General features: G+C 38.6%; 1 protein-coding gene across 2 annotated transcripts; it reads left to right on the top strand.

The window, feature by feature from the left end:
- Window positions 1-19,931, top strand: GDE1 (glycerophosphodiester phosphodiesterase 1). Of its 2 annotated transcripts, none has more exons than XM_027043154.2 (6): window positions 1-431; window positions 9,138-9,313; window positions 12,933-13,038; window positions 15,446-15,538; window positions 17,411-17,622; window positions 19,291-19,931. In XM_027043154.2, the coding sequence occupies exons 1-6, from the start codon at window positions 171-173 to the stop codon at window positions 19,436-19,438; spliced, it is 996 nt and encodes a 331-aa protein (XP_026898955.1). In that variant the 5' UTR covers window positions 1-170; the 3' UTR covers window positions 19,439-19,931. The 2 variants fall into 2 exon arrangements, with proteins under 2 accessions (XP_026898955.1, XP_026898956.1); XM_027043155.2 differs by having other exon boundaries at window positions 291-431; window positions 9,142-9,313.

Raw genomic sequence — 19,931 nt, 5'->3', positions numbered from 1 at the left:
GAACATCTGCCTCCCTCTCCGGATGGGGCCGCCGCCGCCATTGTGCGGCGCTGGTCCCCTAAGAGGGTTCCCTCTGCGGCGAGTGTCTTGGGCTTTCGCCCTCGCTTCTCGCTTTTATCCGGGAGCCCGGCGGGTCCGGGACTCCCGTCCGTGCCGGTGCGGGCGCCGGCATGTGGCTGTGGGAGGAACAGGGGGGCCTCCTGGGCCCCTTCTCCTTCCTGCTACTGTTGCTCCTGCTGGTAACGCGTAGTCCCTTCAATGCCTGCCTCTTCACCGGCAGCCTCTACCTCTTGCTGCGCCTGTTCAGCTTTGAGCCTGTGCCCTCCCGCAGAGCCCTGCAGGTGCTCAAGCCGCGGGACCGCGTTTCCGCCATCGCTCACCGCGGCGGCAGCCACGACGCGCCCGAGAACACGCTGGCGGCCATTCGGCTGGTGAGTCCCCCACGCTTCGCGCCCCCCACCCCCGCCCCTCCTGGGAGGTTGTACTTCTGCTTGACCTTCCGAAGGTTCTCCAGTATTCTCATGATACCTTTCGTACACAGGGAATATATCCCAGTGGCCGTCTATCCCTCTGAAGTCAGAAATCTCCCAACTTATTTATATCACACAACAAATACCTACATATTTGCTATATGCCAGGCACTGAGGACACACTCCTAAACAAGACAGAAAGGGCCTCGGCTTTCACAGAGCTTGCGCTGGGATGGGGAAAATCCGCCTTAAACAACACACAAGTGAGATACTTTAAGAGAGTGAAAAGTGTAATGAAGAAATAGGGTAACGGGATAAGGAATGACTGGGAAGAGGACTTGGGCTATTTTGGATAGAGTAATCAGAAAAATCCTCTCAGAAGACCTGTCTTGAGCTGCAGCTGGGATTGTGAGAAGGAGCCAGCCTTAGATCTAGGAGAAATGTGTTCCAGGAAAGGAGAACAGCGAGTGCAAAAGCCGGGAGGTGGGGACGATGTTGGAACGTTCAGGTAAGAGACTATACACTATGTGATCTGACTTCAAGGAACAAGAACAAAGACTAGCAAATGAAGCAGGACATGTGGCCAGATTAAGTACAGTCTCCGGCAGTAGTTGAGTTTATTCTAAATGGATCATATTCACAGGAGCTGTGTTTGCTTGTCCTCCAAATTATCTCTCTCCTTATCACCTTTTTCTCCAAACACACAGTTTATGCCAGACAGCCCCTGCAGCTGGACTCCTGATCCAATTTCTGCCTCTTGTTCACAAGCTCTCCTGACACTCTTGCTCCCTCCAAGCTCCTGGCAGTCTCCCTCCTGACTTCATAATGATAGTTTGCATAGTAAGAGAGATTTACACTTATACAGGCGCTTTTGCATCTGTGGAAGTACATCTCTTCCTCACATTTCTTTGAGAGATTATTTTAACACTGAATGGGGAGGAAAACTGACTCAAACACATGCAGCTCCTTCTAGAATTCAGCCTTCTGGTTCCAAGACCCAGTGCTTTTCTTTGTCAGAGATTAGACCGTGTTCCAGGATGTAAAAACCTGGACTCGCTATCTAGCTAGGGACAGACAGTATTACATAACGAGCAAGTTACTTAAGCTTTTGTGTCCCAATCGGAGTCCCCAGTGGGGTGTGGAAACAAGACACCATCAGGGCACCTTTCTTCACTCTACCCTCCCCACCTGTCTTCAGTTTCCCTATCTGTAAAATGGGAGTGATATTGGTATCCACCTAATAGGCTATATAACTCAGTGAGGTAGTCCACAGAAAGTGCTTGGCCCATGATAACCTCCACAAATGTAAGCTCTTTAGGCCAATAATCTAAAGATGGCCTTCATTTTCAAAATCAGCTCAGTGGGGCGACTGGGTGGCTCAGTCGGTTACGTGTCTGACTTCGGCTCAGGTCATGATCTCGCAGTCCTTGAGTTTGAGCCCCACGTCGGGCTCTGTGCTGACAGCTCAGAGCCTGGAGCCTGCTTCGGATTCTGTGTCTCCCTCTCTCTCTGACCCTCCCCCATTCATGCTCTGTCTCTCTCTGTCTCAAAAATAAATAAACATTAAGAAAAAAAATTTTTTAAAAATCAGCTCAGTGTAAATGTAAAAAATTTTAAGTTTGAAGAAGGAAGGGGGTCAGGAAGGCAGCTTTTAATTTAGTGGAGGACACCTGACTCTGTGTTAGTAAACCAAGTTAGACTTCTCTTATGCTTCTTTCCCCTTGGTTCTTTGTGGGGCTTTTGTTTGTTTTTGTTTTTTTTTAGTAATCTCTACACCCAACGTGGGGCTCAAGCTCACAACCCCGAGATCAAGTAGCATGCTCTACCGACAGAGTCATCCAGGTGATTTAATATCTTTCTATTTATTTTTAAATAGAAAGCTAGAAAAGGTGCTCTGTCTCCTTTCCATCACAAAGAACCAAGGGAAGGGGCTCTTGGCTGGCTCATTTGGAAGAGCATGCGACTCTTGATCTCAAGGTTGTGAGTTCCAGCCCCGTGCTGGGTGTAGAGATTACTTAAAAATAAAATACTGGGATGCCTAGGTGGCTCAGTTAGTTAAGCGTCCGACTTTGGCTCAGGTCATGATCTCACAGTTGGTGAGTTTGAGCCCCGCATCGGGCTCTGTGCTGACACCTCAGAGTCTAGAGCCTGGAGCCTACTTCAAATTCTGTGTCTCCCTCTCTCTTTGCCCCCTCTCCTTCTCATGCTCTTTCTCTCTCCCTCAAAAATAAATAAACATTAAAATAAATAAATAAAATCCTTAAAAATAAATAAAAATAAATAAATATAAAGATATTGAAGAATGTATTTTACATTCTGTCTTACACTCAAATAGGTCAGGTGAAGTAACATAGTTATACAGGAGAATTATCATGAAAAGAAAGATAAGGAAAAAAGTACATAATTGCCATTGGCTTCCATTTCAACTAACCTTTATGTAAGTTGCCTTAAAGTATAACTCATTGTTAATTGAACACAGAAGGCATTCCTAAGTATTTATCAATGATGTAGTGGTTTGGCCAGGAACACATTTGACTGAATATTAATCATATTAAACGAGGAAGTATGTATGTGAAATACACATACACATATAGTGTTTCATATCCTGTTGTGTTCTAAGGGAATTATAGTAATTTCCATTCATGTTTGGGTTGTGCATATTTTTAATATGTGTAATAAACATTGTGCCAAGTTGATTCCTGGTCTTAAGAGGAAATGAATTGTGTTAGTTTAACTTGTTTGAATATCGATGAACTTTTTATCTATAACAAAATTTAGCTGCTGAATACAGACTGCAGAAGATAAAGTCGAATCCTCTCTCAGCTTCGAAAGGAACATGTAGTTTATTTCCATCAAAGTTTGTTTTTTGTCCTGTTTTTCCTCCCTTTGTATGTTTGCAGCTCATAATTTATATTCTCAAGCATCTTACTATGTAAAAAATCAGGAAAGACATTCTGAGAATGGTAGAATTTCTGGTAGATTATAAAATTGATATAGAAGGAAAAACTTGAGAGAAGTTAAATAAGTGTATTCCAAAAACAGATACATGATTATAAACAGTGACTGAGGAATTTAATTATACCCACAGTCCATTCTCTGCACAGGAGCCAGAGTGCAGCTTTAAAAGTATAAATCAGATTATGTCCAGCTCTTATTTACAATCCTCCAGTGGTTCTCTACTGGAATTAAATAAAATTTGAACACCTTCTATCTTATATCTTTTTCAAAGCCCCTGTTCTCTGTTCCAGCCACCCTGGGTGCTTATTAGGATGCTTTTGGCTTCATGTAATAGAGACTCTAACTTCAAATACCTCAAACAATAAGAGGACTTAGTATCTCACATAACAAGAATATGTGGGAGAGGTGACTTCTAGGATGGTTTGTTCAGCTGTTCAATTAATGTTTTTTGAAAAAAACTTTTTAATGTTTATTTATTTTGAGAGAGACAGAGTGAGAGTGGTGGAGGGGCAGAAAGAGGAGACACAGAATCTGAAGCAGCTGTCAGCACAGCAGCGGGGCTCAAACTCACAAACTGCCAGATCATGACCTGAACCGAAGTCAGACACTCAACCAACTGAGCCACCCAGATGCCCCTCAGCTGTTCAATTTGTAATCATGGGACTCAGGTTGTGTTGATCTGTCTGCTCTGCCATCTGCAGCATATTTACTAGTCTTCCTCATTGCAGCCCCATTCTTACACATTACACCATCCACTCTCAATCCCTCTTTCCCAGAAGCCTCCATCCTACACACACACACACACAGAGGGTTTGGAATTAGTTCACTTACTCCAAACACAAGAGAAAGCTGAAAAATGGGGCAAGAATAGGTCTCTACGAGCAGGGAAGAAGGGGAATAGATTTGGGTACACAGTCAACACTTTGTGACTCCATCCTACATTGTGGTCTTTCTATTATACTTGCTATTTCTTTTACTTGGAAACTCTTTGTATGGTTTTTCTCCCTTTGATCATTAAGGCCTCAGCTCAGATGTCATATTCTTTTTTTTTTAATGTTTATTTTTGACAGAGAGACACCATGAGTAGGGGAGGGGCCGAAAGAGAGGGAGACACAGAATCCGAAGCAGGCTCCAGGCTCTGAGCTGTCAGCACAGAGCCTGACGCGGGGCTCGAACTCACAGACCGTGAGATCATGACCCTAAGCCGAAGTCGGACGCTCAACCAACTGAGCCACCCAGGCGCCCCTCAGATGTCATATTCTTAGGCCTTCCTTGGCGGCCTTGTCTAGTGACCCTCACTTGCCTTAACCTTCACATTACTCTCTGTTTTCTTTTTCAAAACATTTGTCACCATCATTATTTACATGTAACATGTTTGTAATCTGTTTCTCCCTACTGAAATATAAGATCCATAATCCCTTTCTTTCTTGTTCACCACTGTCTCCTCACTTCTTAAAACAGTACCTCCTATCTCATAGGCACTCAGTAAGTATTTGTTGGTAGGACTGTGATGTATTAATACCCAATAAATCCATAAGAATAGATACTCAACATTATCAGCTATCAGGAAAATAGAAATCAAAGCCACAATGAAATACCTATTAGGGTGGCTATAACAGACAGACAATAACAAGTTTCGACAAGGTTGTGGAGAAATTGGAACCTTCATACACTACCAGTGGGGCAAACAGTCTGGCAGTTCCTTAAAAGGTTAAACATAGAGTTATCATCTTAAAACATACATCATGCAAAAACTTGTTCGTAGATTATTCAGACAACAGAAATATCCATCAGCTGGTGAATGGATAAATAAAATGTGATCTGTCCATACAATGGAATAGTATTTGGCAAGAAAAAAGAATGAGGTCCTGATACATATTACAACATGAATGAACCTTAGAAACATACTAAGTGAGGGGTGCTTGGGTGGCTCAGTCAGTTAAGCATCTGACTTCGTCCGACTTCGGCTCAGGTCATCATCTCCCGATTTGTCAGTTCAAGCCCCACATCCAGCCCTGTGCTGACAGCTCGGAGCCTGGAACCTGCTTTAGGTTCTGTCTCTCTCTCTCTCTTCCCTTCCCCTGCTGGTGGCGCTCTGTCTCTCTCTCAAAAATAAACATTAAAAAGAAAAGAAACATGCTAAGTGAAAAAAGCCAGTCACAGAAGACTACATATTATATAATTCTATTAAATAAAATGTTTAGGGGTGCCTGGGTGGCTCATCCTGTTTAGCATTTGACCCTTGATTTGGGCTCATGGTTTGTGAGATTGAGTCCTGCATCAGGCTTTGTGCTGACAGAACACGGAACCTGCTTGGGATTCTCTCTCCCTCTTTCTCTACCCCTCCCCTGCTCATGTGCTCACTGTCTCTCTCTCTCTCTCTCTCTCTCTCTCTCACCCTCTGTCTCTCTTTCTATCCCAAAATAAATAAGTAAACCTTTAAAAAATAATAAAAATAAATAAATAAAGTGTCTAGAATGGGCAAATCCATAGAGATAGAGGGACATAGAGGGGTCGGGAATGTGGATTGCTAATGGACACACGGTTTCTTTTTGAGGTGATGAAAATGTTCTAAAATTGTGGTGATGGTTGCACAGCTCTGTGAATATAATAAAAACCACTGAATTGTACATGGATGAATTATACACCAAAAAACACTCTGCCGTTCCGTGTTTTAGTAGTGGAATCTGTGGTTTTCATTATCAGTCAACACAAATGAAGTTCTTTAAGTGAAGTTACAGTATAGTGATGGATATTTAAAACATACTTTTCAATGAAACAGTTAAAAAGTCATATAAGTATAATGCATTTGTTAAAGCAAATAGTTTTAAAACCAACTTTATCAAAGTATAATTTACATTAATAAAAGAGACATTTTCATTGTACAGTTTGATTAGTTTTGATAAATACATACACCTGGGTAACCACTATCTTAATCTATATCCATCACCCCAGAAAGTTCCTTTGTGCTCTCTTTGGAGTTAATCCCCCACTCACCCCTCTGCCCCAAGGCAACTATTGATCTGATTGCTATTACTATACTACACTGTGCTATTCTATTACTTAAACTATTAGTATAATTTTAAAATAACATTATTTCATTTTATTTTTTTTTAAGATTTTTTTTTTTTTAATGTCTATTCATTTTTGAGAGAGAGACAGGGCGAGAGAGAGCATGAGCAGGGGAGGGCAGAGAGAGAGGGGGACACAGAATCCAAAGCAGACTCCAGGCTCTGAGCTGTCAGCACAGAGCCCGACGCGGGGCTCAAATTCATGGACCGTGAGATCATGATCTGAGCCGAAGTCGGACGCTCAACCGACTGAGCCACCCAGGCGCCCCTAAATTATTTCATTTTAAATAAAATAAATTTTATTTTTAATTTTTTAAAATAAATACATTTAACATAAAATAAAGTTTTAATAAAATTGCAATGTTTTTATAAACTTGTTTATGTGAAATTTAATGTTTTTGTGTGAAATTTTATGTGAATGTTTTATGTGAAATTTTGTATGTATAGAAGAAAAGATACTATTATAAAGAATTGTTATAAATGAAAAGATGAGTACGAATTATATACTGATACATGAATTAGAATCAGGAGCTTACCTTTTTGCCTCTGTATCTGGAATAACATAAAAGTCCTGGTAAAGAAAGTTGAATGCAGCCATTAGAAGATCTGGTCTGAGAAACTCTAATATGGTGATTCTTTTATAAAGCTTTTGTTTGGGCCTTCATAAACTACTTAGAAAAGACAAATAAATGAACTCATTAGTTCTAGTAATCTTGCTAAGATACAATGTCTCCCCATTGTTATTTCTTGTATTGCAACTAAATAAAGATGGCCCTAATGAATACAGATATAATTGAACCTAGTTATAGTGCCCGCCTCAAGGACTAAGGAGAACATTTGTGTCACAGTGAGACAGTTGCACTGTGAATACTGAAAATGTCATCTTGTTTTATGTCATAAATGATATAATCCATATTGATTTCCCAATGTACTATTGTCTTTAATTTAGAAAAGATATCTTTTAATCTTATAAAACGATAAACTTTTTAACCAGTATAAGATGTAATCATTATTGTAATGGCTTTTTCTCTGAGATGTGTTTTCTGAATCAAAACTTACGTTGAGAGCCAACCTCGAGCCAGGCACCAAGCTTGGTAATTTACATGCACTCTTTCTAAATCTTCACAACTCTTAGGATCATTAGAAAAGTATCATCTTAAAAAGGATGAAACTGAGCTTAGAGTATGATAAGTAACTAGATGACACAGCCAGTGAGTGATAGAATTGGGATTTTTAGTTGGGGAAAATCTTGGTCATAATGTGGACGTCAAACTTTGAAGCTTAGAAGAAAATATAGTTGTGTTATATCTTTATAAATGTAGGAAAGGATTTAAATAAGGTAGAATAATCTATGCCCATAAAGGACATGACTGATAAATTCAACCATGTTACAATTAAAAATGTGTTAAAAAGAACACAATAAATAGCAACGGCTAACATTTATTGAATGTCTACTGTGCACTGGTACAGAGTTGTACCAGGTACTTAATTGTAATTATGTATGTAGCAAATACATAAAGACCTATAAGGGAATGGCACAGGAATAATGCACATCAACTTGAAGATGGAGAAGAAGGGGGAGAAATTTCACTCTATCTGTAGGGTCAGTAGTAAACATCTAGTGGTTAAGAGTACAGCCTCTACTGTGTCCTAGTTTGTACAACCCAGAGCAAGTTTCTTAATCTCTGTTTCCTCATCTGAAAATGAGAATATCGATAGTACCTACCCAAATATGGCAAGAATCAAATGAGTTAATACATTTAAAGCACTTAGAATAGTGCCTGACTATATAGAAAAGGCTTATTAAATAGTAACTATTACTGTGTTTTAGGGCAGCAAGAGATAGAAGGAAATACGGCAAAATATTAACATCTGTGAAGTCTTTTTTGCTGTATACTGCTCTGGGTGTTTGTATAATTAATTTTTTTTTTTAATTTAAAATCTTGATCGTGGTGAGCATTTCATGTCTTCATTGTGACAAGCCAAGGAAGCAAATGTGGGCTAGCGTGTCTCAGAGGAGCGTGCTCAGGTTCTCTTTTTATATATTCTAATGTTCACGTTCTCTTTGTAGATAAATTCTAGTGTACCTTATCGTGCTTACCAGCTTGTTGGCCAACAGCCAGCTGCTCACATAAACAAATGTAATGTCCCCTAGAAGCAGGCCTGGTGTTTCTGATACAGAAGGTAGAGTTAAACCAACAAAACCCTGGCTCATCCTGTTTATGCCAAAGTAGTGCAATATACAGCTAATCAACAAACACAGGGTAATCAGAGATGCTGTACCAAACAGAGTGTAGGTAAACATGGAATTTGTCTAAATATTTGTAATTGTGAGCCATTAATGGCCCAAAGAGTTAAAACAACCAAAGAAAACTTAGTTCCAGAAACCTCTCCGTCTACTACCATGGGTGGGGAATTTGAAGCGTTTGAGGAATCCCTAAGTGTGCAGGTTGAAGGAAGGTTATATCATCTGGAAAAGTAGAAACTGGAACTGGATGGGTTGCTATTTGTTACAGGAAGGGGAAGGAATCGGTAAGAGAAGCTGTCTCCTTAGCTAGCCCTGTTGGTTGTCTGGAGCATTTAGATTGTAATGTGACCTTGGCCACTTGCCATTAATATTGTTGATGTTTTTGTTAAGGCAGCTAAGAATGGAGCAACAGGTGTGGAGTTGGACATTGAGTTTACTTCCGACGGGATTCCTGTCTTAATGCATGATAACACAGTTGATAGGACGACCGATGGTACTGGTCGATTGTGTGACTTGACGTTTGAACAAATTAGGAAGCTTAATCCTGCAGCAAATCACAGGTTAAGGTAAGTGGTTCGTTGTCACTTAAATGTACCTTTCAGCTTTGTTGGAGATCACAGAAAGACACTGGCACCTTCTAATCACATCTTCTCCAGGAAAATTGTTTTGTTGTGTTTTGTTTTGAACTGTATACAGGTTTCCCAAGTAATGAGCACGGTGCCAGAAACAACAGAAATAAGGCATGGATGTTTTTCATCTTTTCCCACTGAGGCCAAATTTGGCTTTGGAATTATTCTCAAGACAGTATCTAGTCACTAACATTACTAACATTAGACAATTACTCTGTACTGTCATATAAATTTTATATATATAAAATATACATATATATACAAAAAAATTATAAATATATATACTTATATATATATATACACACACATATGTATATATATATGTATGTGTGTATATATATCAGAACTAGTCCTGTAAGATATTCCACAAGAAAAAAGTTCTGTGATTAACTCAGATCAAGCACTATACTCTAGATGTTCCCCTTGGGGACAAACAGTCCACATCAACAATTCTTACCTTCACTTTAATGTTTCCCAAAAGTGAACGATCACAGAACCCACACCATTCCCACCATTAACAGCTATAAACACATTGGAATTAGTATACTGGGTAATAAACTTTGGAATGTGGTTATTTAAATCCCTCCCAAAATGTGTGCTCATTGTTACTCATCTTGTATCAGTTCTCTGGACAGTGATCAATACTCCTTGAGTATTCAACCCAGTGATTATGTTATAGTCCTCTATAAAAGATTTAGACGTTATTTTCCTAGGATCTGAAAGAAATTACAAATAGGGGCACCAGAGTGGCTCAGTCGGTTGAGCATCCAACTTCGGCTCAGGTTATGATCTCACAGTTTATGAGTTCGAACCTCACATCAGGCTCTTTGCTAACAGCTAGGAGCCTGAAACCTGTTTCTGATTCTGTGTTTCCCTCTCTTTCTGCCCCTCCCCTGTCTGCACTCTCTGTCTCTCTGTCTCTCTCTCTCTCTCTCTCTCTCTCTCTCTCAAAAATAAATAAACATTAAAAAAAAAAAAGAAAAGTCAAACAAAGGAAATTATACCTTAATCAAGAAAGAATATTGTTAATGGTTGAAAGTTCTAAGTGCAGGCTCTGGAATTGCTCTTTATTTCATTGTTCTGCTATATGCAAGAGAAAGGCAGGTTTTAATACTGCAGTGACATTGCAGCTAATAAGATGTTGGCTTCAAAGTCAACAATTAAAGGAAAAAATGCTTAGGGTCATCATCACCTTTAAAATCCTTTAAGGAGGTATGATATTGTGGATAGATCATCCAGGCAGAAAATCAACAAGGAAACAGTCTTTGAACAACACGTTAGGTCAGATGGATATAACAGATACATGCAGAACATAACATCCAAAACAACAGAATATACATTCTTTCAAGTGCCCAGAGCCTTCTCTAGGATAGATCACGCGTTAGACCACAAAACAAGCCTCGGTAAATTTAAGAAGATCATATCATGCATTTAAGAATTCATATCATGCATCTTTTCTGACCATAATGGTATAAAACTAGAAATCAGTCACAAGAAAAAATTGGGAAATACACAGACATGTAGAGGCTAAATGACATGCTACTGAACAACTCATGAGTCAACAAAGAAATCAAGGAAGAAATTTAAAAATATATGGAGACAGATGAAAACACAACAGTCCAAAATCTTTGGGACACAACAAAAGCAGTTCTAAGAGGGAAATTTATAGCAATACAGGTCTATCTCAAGAAAAAGAAAAGTATCAAACAATCAAGCCTTACACTTAAAGGAACTAGCAAAAGAAGAACAAACAAAGCTCAAGGTGAGTAGAAGGAAGGAAATAATAAACATCAGAGCAGAAACAAATGAACTAGAGACCAAAAAAACAAATAGAAAAGATCAATGAAACCAAAAGAGGATTCTTTGAAAAGATAAACAAAATTGATAAACTTTCAACCAGAGTCATCAAAAATTACCTGTAATGATTCTGGAAATCCATAGAGGAGAGAAACCACTGTTTGAAAATGTTGGAGTCTATCTCCAACAGTCTAAGCTGCTACCCTTAAATAAAATCCAAATTCTGGATTCTAGAGAATGTCTATAATTACAAGGGGCTAAATGTAGGGCGACAAGTTTAGTAAAAAAAAAAAAAAAAAGACCAGTGGCTAAATTCTTCATGATCATATTCCATAATTCTGTAAACTTTCCAAGTTAGAGAAGTTGAATGATTTGGCAGAAGGGGAGGGGAAGGCAGGGAGGAACCTTAGAAAAGTTTTACAATCCCCTTTAAGGCATTGCTCTAAGTCTTGATTTGCTAATTGACTTTCTGTATGTTAATAGGCTTGACTGTATTAATATACACATTAAATAATATATTAATTTGTTTTAGTGCTTTCACTTAATGGAACTACAACAGAACATGTGTAGAAAACTATTCATTCGTTAACATGCCTAAAAAACGTTCACTTTTCCTTATACTCCAGTGCGTTCTAAAGAAAGGAATATGTGAAAAATTTTTAACTCACAAAAAACCTCTAGACAGAGAAGGAAAATCAAATGAGAAATATCCTCTGGGTAACCATCCCCCATTACTGTATTACACAACATCACTGTACATAGTTGTTTTTTTTGTTTTTTGGGGTGTTTTTTTCTAATCTGTAATGAAAAACAGACACTAAGAACTAATGAAACACCTTTCTAACTTCAGGGGGAAAAAGGTACGCGCTTGGAGTCAGTATACCATCTCAATGTCTTTAACTCAGCCAGTCTATCCTACAGTTGGGACTTGTTTCATTTTCTTTGTTTGAACACCAAATGAAGTAATAGGCTTGTGTTTAGGGACCATGTTGTAGGAAAAATAGGTATTTTCTCTAGAACTATCCTCAATGCTGTGAGAGGCTCATCGTGAGAAGGGGCGTGGAAACTAAGACTGGCCAAAGGAATAGCAAATTCATGTCTCTTCTCTCACTCCCATGGAATAGGCATTGAGTAGAATGGCTGGCAGAATTGCCTATACTCTTTAAATTATCTTTTTTTTTTTTTTTTTTTTTTTAGCCAAGATACTACAGTTGAAATGATACGGTCGAATAAACATAAGTTAAATCGTGCAGAATGAAATTTCATTATCTGAGAAAAGCAGATTTCTTACATATCAGGCACTTAACTTTCTTTTATCAGAAAATTATGTATAGAAGATTATTTTAAACAGTTGCACATAAGTGTACAATACAGTGAACAGATTTATATATTCGTGGGAATTTCTCCTGCATAAGGTTCTATTAGGGCAATTACAGTCTTAAATTTAAGTTTCAAGTTCTCCAGAGGTGGCATTATATTCTGCCCTTCGGTGAGTAGAGTTACTAATTCTATCATAAACTAGTAATTTCATAAAAATTAAATGATTTTTGTTCTTGTTGCTGTTCTTTGGTCAAGAATATCTAATCTGGTTTAAGGACTTAAAGCCAAGTATCCTTAGATTTCGGTATGGTTAAAGAAAGGAAGTCAGGGAAAACACACTGTCCTGCTGGTTGGGACACATTTGTCAAATGTCTGTTTCACTAAACTTTTATCTTTGTCTTTTTCCTGCAATACACTATTCCTTTTCCCTCTCTTATAGGAATGATTTCCCTGATGAAAAGATCCCTACCCTGAGAGAAGCCGTTGCAGAGTGCCTAAACTATAACCTCACAATCTTCTTTGATGTCAAGGGCCATGCAAATATGGTACAGTTTATACCACAGACTTCACAATTTAATCGCTAGTCACTTCCAAAATTAACTATATATTTTGTTACTTATCCTTCTTACGTTATTTTTATAAATTATATTTGCTTATTGGAAGTTTGCAATGCACAGCTCCACATCTTTAGGGAAATAGTAAATTATGGAACTTTTAACCTTTGATGGAACCTTTTAACAACTCGGATATTCTACAACTAACACAAGATAGGTTTCTCTTCCTTGCATAAAGCATTTACAAAAGATAAACCATAAAGAGGCACTTCGTGAACAAACCATTCGGCTAATCTCGTAAGAAAGAATTCAGGAGTCAGACACAAGACCAGTTGCATCTGGCTGATAAGTTAATGGTTTTAGATGGATAACTCTCAACTGAATTTCAAGAGAACTCCTATACATAAAGTTTCTGATAGCTAATAGGATATTTATCTTAGAGTTATCCTTCTTGTATGATTTCTGTTCTTATGTATAATTTTGTTATTGTATGATTTGAGTAGATGAACTTTTATGATAAAATTATTATAATTTCTTCAAATATGTATGACATTCCTAAGTAAATTTTGCTTATATTATATAACATATACTTTTATTCATAAAAATATATTATTGCAATGGAAAATCAATGGGAAAATATGACTTAGATTACCTTTGTTCACTTACAACCAGCTTTTCAAATACAAATGCTTTTTTTCTGCATTTGGACAACTTACAGGTATTTTCCTCCCTTGAAAGCTATAATCAGTAATGGCCACCATTCTGATGATGTCATTTTTTTTTTTTTTTAAATTTCAGCCTATAGTTGAAACATTGAAACCAGAAATAAGAGCCCAAGTATATATCCTTACTGTAGCACAGTAGACTCTGATTTTTGAAGAAAGGAAAATGGTGCTCTGGCTCATTTGTTATTATGTTACTGGTAGTTGTATGCATGTAAGTGTCCCAGTCAGCCCACATCTGAATCACCAAGAATACCTATTAAAAATACTAATTGCTGGGCCATATCACCTAGAGAAGAAATTCTGAAAATGTCTGGGGTCGTGGGTCAAGGAACATGTATTTTTAATGAGCACCTCAGGTTTTGTTGATGATATTGCCCACATTGGGATCCCTGATAGGTCCTACATTTCACCCACGGTGTACTGACCTTCATGCTTATTCTCTTAAAATAAGGGGTGGGGGGGGGAAGAAAATATATATTTTTTAAATTCAGCTATTTGAGATTTGGTGCTCACAGGTGGTTTGGCAACAATCGATAGAACATAGTGATCTAATTCACAAAATGGGAGTGTAAAGGAACAGGTGTAGTAAATTAGAGATAGTAGAGCCCAGGAGCCAAGATTATGGGCTTTGGAGTCCAATAGACCGTGATTCAACTCTGTCACTTACTAAAATGTAACCTTAACCTTGATATGCTTCAGTTTCCTCATGGATAAAATGGGAATAATAAAAGAAACAACTACATAGGGTTGTTATGAGAATTAAATAAATGTTGGTGAAGCGTCACACATAAAGCATACATTAGTTCAGACAACAAGAAAACTTTGAATAACTCACACTCTGTCACATTAGTGAAGGGGAAACATGACATGAATAGTTTCTATGTTCTTTTTTCTTTTCTGGAATGCATTTTATTACTTATATTTAGTTATAGGTATGTGTGACTTTCCAGAACTTAGTGGTATTTCAAGAATTATGATATAGCAACATTACACTCCACCTAGTCACCTCTGTTGTTAGTTGCTATTGATGCCAGTGGCCAAATCTATTAATTCACTAGAGGTTACAAAGTATGAGTGTTTTAGCTCCATCATTTCTTCTTCATTTACTCATCTGGCAACTACAAAAAGAAACTTCTGCTCATCTTGGAAAGAATTGGAAGACTTTCAGCTCTTCCCAGTTCCTTCCTTGTCCCATTGTTTCTGCCTCCATGTTGGTGATTAATGCCATTTCCTCTCAGTCCCCTGGACTGAGCAAATGTACTCTTAGTAGTTCCCAGGCTGGTTGGCTCATGCTTAGGCTAGGAAAGGCAGAGGATGATAGAGTTATGGGTATAAAAGGACTCTTCCTAGTGCCTAAACCAGGTTATAAGGGAAAGGTTTAAAATTTTGCTTTCAGCATCCACTGCCATACCTTCCAAAAGCATGACCAAAGGGGTGAGCTTCTCAACAAATAGTAAAGCAGCAGTACCTCAGTTTCCCCTCTGTCTGCTGTAGGTGTGAGTTTAAGATGTTTCCCAATGGATAATGGAATCTACCCATACTCCTTTCAACATCCCCATATATTAGTAAAGTTCTAATTTATTCAGTAGGGTTGTACTTCATAGGTAATAGTTATTAGCTGAGACTGTTGCATTTAAGTAAATTTAAAATACATGAATTTCTCTGCTTTACAGGCTACTGATGCTCTAAAGAAAATATATATGGAGTTTCCTCAACTATACAATAATAGTATTGTCTGCTCTTTCTTGCCAGAAGTCATCTATAAGGTAAATTCAGAATTTTTATTGTACATAATGCTATGTTAGTTGATGGTGATCATAGAAGTGCCCCAAGTAAGCATAAGCTAGATGCCTGTGAAATTGAACTGAATTTCAGTTCAGAAACTCCTCTTTTAACAAGAGAAATTCAGAAAGGGGAACGAACTCCTACCCTATTTTAAGACACCATGATTCCTCTTTAAGTTCCTTCTTTTATGTTGTTCATAGGCTCATTCAGATTACTTTAGTAAGCGCTCTCAGAACAAGGAGTTATGTACCTCTTCATCTTGCTAAGTAACAGTAGAATAAACTTTTAAAAAAACTCTTAATGATGGAGAATTTAAAATATGCACAAAAGTAGATGGTAGTATAACGAGCCCCCCTTTAACCTTGACCCAGCTTGTTTCATCCATACCCCCGTTTATGTACCCCAGCATTATTTCGAAGTAAATTCCACACATCATTTCGCCCATAAAAATTGCATTAAATATCTTTAAAAAGTTATTCCCCTTTTTAAAAAATACAGCCACAATACAACCATTATCCTATCTAAAACCATTTACCCCTTAAGATCAGGAAATATCTAGTAAATATATCATTTTTCATTTGTCTTAAAAAATATTATAAATGGCTTTTGTTGTCTATAATTGTTAATTTGAATCAGGACCCAAATAAAGACTACATTCTGTAATATAAAATCTTAGAACCTGTAAGTTCTCCTTTTCCCTGCATGTATTTATTGAAGAATCCAGGTTGTTTTGTAGTTTACCCAAGTCCAGATTTTGCTCCTTACACCATGATACAGTTTAACACATTCCCCCCCTGTATATATTTCCTATAAATTGGTAGTGAGAGCAAAAGACTTGATCAGTGGAGGTTCAATTATTCTTGGCAAGATAATCTCAAAGGTGAGGGTAGTTTTTTCATCAGGAGGCACAAAATAATCTGATTGACTCTTTTGTTGTTTACAGCTGCTATTGATGCCAGCAGCCAGCTCTCAATTTACTGGCAAAATCTTATTATTTTAGTCTATCACTTCTTCGCATATTAGCTAGAATACTTCTATAAAAATTCTCGTCTACTATTTAGTTATGCAATTGGCAATTAAATGCTTAATACTTAACTTCACTTACCAGTTTCCAAGATATTGAGTTGGTTCTGTAGCCTTGTTCACAGTGACCAACAGAGCATGCATTTAAAGTTTTATAGGAAGAGTGGAACCTATCCAGATACAAACTATCATTGAGATGAATAGCGTCATGGGGCTTTCAGACATTTGGGTCAGTGTTTACCAATCTTACTTGACCACAGAGGACTTCACAATGTAAGCTACATTGTCCAGAGGAGCACAGAACACAGACAGAAAGAATTACATCCGCATCTCCCCATTTCTCCTTGTCCATCCCCAACCCCCACCCCTACTTCTCTCTCTGTTCTCCCTTCTCACTTCCTTCTCACCCCACTTTCCCACCCCCACAACTCTCTCAGTCATTTTCTCTAGAAAGAATCAAAAGCTAACCAACTCATCTGGAAATGATCATGGTTCTATCCTCACTAAGTTCTAATTACTTATCTCTGGCCAGAATTTAAATTGATAACCAACGGAAAGTTAATTCTTGTGACATGAAAATTTGACCCTGAGATTGTAATTTACTCGTTTTAAAGGTAGAGATTGTGAAGGAAGTGTTCTTATTTATACTGTATAGTAAATGCTTTACATCCCTTACATTATTTACTCAAAAGGTTTATATCTATTTAGTAGACATGGGGGCCGTTATGGCCACCTCATCAGAAAGAGTAGATTGCCTAAATCCAAAGAAAAATGAGAGGTATTAGATTTTAGATATGATACTTACTTTAATTTCCAAAATTCCTTTTCAGATGAGACAAACAGATCAGAATGTAGTGACAGCTTTAACTCATAGACCTTGGAGCCTTAGCCATACAGGAGATGGGAAACCACGCTATGATACTTACTGGAAACAGTCCATGTTTGTGGTAATGGACATTTTGCTCGATTGGAGCATGCATAATATCTTGTGGTACCTGTGTGGAATTTCAGCTTTCCTCATACAAAAGGATTTTGTATCCCCGTAAGTTGAAAGGTTTTTTTTTTTTTAATCTTCTTCTGACAGATTTCCTGGAATGCTCTTCTTGGAAAGGAAGGATTAACAGTGGACAGCCTGAATTGGGTTTCACCCACCAAATCTCGCCATGCCTTTATATTTATTTTTTTATTTTATTTTTTTAGAGAGAGGGGGTGAGCAGGGCGGAGGGGCAGAGGAAGGGAGGGAAGGAGAGGAGAGGAGAGGAAAGGAATCTTAAGCAGGTTCCACACAGTGCAGAGCCTTATTCAGGGCTCGATCCCATGACCCTGGGATCATGACCTGAGCCTAAATCAAGAGTTGGACACTTAACCCACTGAGCCACCCAGGCTCCCGCCCACCATAGCTTTATTAAGTTGGAATGCCACTGGCTTCTTAGGTGGGAAGAGTTCAGACATACTTCACTGTTGCCAAAATAAGTTGATGAAATATTCTCAGTTTTTAGTTTTAAAGAAAAACCTAATAAAAAATAAACCTGCCAAACTATGATGAGAGATAGATTATAAGTCCTTGTGATTGGCTCCCTTTGAAAAGCAACACAGATGCAGGGCAGAGCCCCAGTGAAGACATCCTCTGAGCACCTACCTTACCCCTCCCACTTTTCTTCCTGCCCTGTTCTACATTATAGGCTCTGCTCCATTGCTTCCCAGAAAACTCCATTCCTTAACCTACTAGCAGTCTCTGACCTTTATTGTGGTAATTTTATAGCTGTGTATTTCAGCTGATTAGAGTTGTTAGTTTTGGGTTATTTCAGGTATGTGTGCATTCAAGTCAGTCAATATTTGATGTAGGCCTACAGATTTGCAAGGTATTACTGAGAAGCTGAAGATGCTGTGGTAAAGAAAGCCATGGTGTGCCTTCATGGAGTTTATAGTCAAGTAAAAGAGAAGTTGCTAATCAAATCAAATACAATAAATATAAAATTACAATTAAGATAAACGCTATGTAGCAGAGAACAGTGTCCATTTACTGTGTAATCTGACCTAATCATGGGAAAACATCCCCCAGGGAGGTGACAACTAAGCTAAGATCAGAAGGGTGAGTAGGGGTCACCTGGGTGGCTCAGTCCATTAAGTGTCCGACCCTTGGTTTTGGCTCAGGTCACGCCCTCACAGTCTACGAAATCGAGCCCCACATTGGGCTCTGCACCGACAGCACGGAGCCTGCTTGGGATTCTCTCTCCCTCTCTCTCTGCCCCCCTCTCTCTCTTCAAATAAATAAATACACATTTTAAAAACAAAAAGGGTGAGTAGGAATGGGAGTGTGGAGATCCAAGTCACAGGGGAAAACACATGCAAAAACGTGCTACAGCAGGAAGGAGCCTAGTTCTTTCAAGGACTTGAAAGAAAATCCATATTCTGCGACACCAAAAGGAAAGGGGGAGCGTGGTGTAAGATGAGACCAAGGAGATGGGTGGGGGCAAGCCAGTATGGCCTCCAGTATGACTTCTGTTTTGGTGTAGGGTGTCTTTAGTAAGTGACTGAAGTGTAAGCTGGAACAACGTGGAGGAGGTTCTGGTGCTGGGTTTTGAAACACTCCCTCTGATTGCACACAGAGACCAGTTACGAGGCTCTTTTTGGGCACTGTTAGTACTCAGTGAATACCAGGAACAGTTGGTCCTTGATCTGACAGGATTGGTTTGTCCTCTTTCTCCAGGGACTACCTGAAGAAGTGGTCGGCTAAAGGCATTCAGGTTGTTGCTTGGACTGTTAATACCTTTGATGAAAAAAGTTACTATGAATCGCATCTTGGTTCCAGTTATATCACTGACAGCATGTTGGAAGACTGTGCATCTCAGTTCTAGAATTTTCCCCCAGGGAGGAAATCCGGGTACAGAAACTGCCTGCTGGCCTTAAGCAGGGATATCAAAATACCCTTTGTGCTAGCCCAAGCCCTGGGGGATCAGGTGGCTCATACAAGCAATAGTCGGTATTTGCATTTTTACCTGAACCAAAGCAAAACCTGGTTTTGCCACCTTGTTCCATGGAATGCCTGAGTTCAACACTGTTGCTCTTGAAAATCTGGGTCTGCAAAAAAGGGACAACAGTTCCTGCCCTAGCTGATGGGTACACCGAAACCCAGTGAGGATAAGCACAGATTGAGTTGTGCAGTTTGGGGTTGCAGATGCAAATGCATGGGAAATGCATGATCACTCAAAAGTTGACATTTTAAAACTTGACACACTTATGTAATTTACTTATTTAAAATATTTGTATTCAGCTACATTATCAATGTACTATAGACAGCAAACTTGTGACCATACTAATAAAATCATTAAAAGGAGCACTAAGGGAAAA

This window comes from Acinonyx jubatus, chromosome E3 (assembly GCF_027475565.1).
Source record: "Acinonyx jubatus isolate Ajub_Pintada_27869175 chromosome E3, VMU_Ajub_asm_v1.0, whole genome shotgun sequence".
NCBI classification, from domain to species: Eukaryota; Metazoa; Chordata; class Mammalia; order Carnivora; family Felidae; genus Acinonyx; species Acinonyx jubatus.
The sequence above is the reverse complement of the archived record's forward strand: the minus strand, read 5'-3'. Positions and strand labels throughout refer to the sequence as shown.

Coding starts and splice junctions, on each gene's coding strand:
- GDE1 (XM_027043154.2), top strand. CDS start 171: ATGTGGCTGTGGGAGGAACAGGGGGGCCTCCTGGGCCCCTTCTCCTTC. Junction 9,314..12,932: donor GCAGCAAATCACAGGTTAAG/GTAAGTGGTTCG, acceptor CCTCTCTTATAG/GAATGATTTCCCTGATGAAA. Junction 13,039..15,445: donor TCAAGGGCCATGCAAATATG/GTACAGTTTATA, acceptor TCTGCTTTACAG/GCTACTGATGCTCTAAAGAA.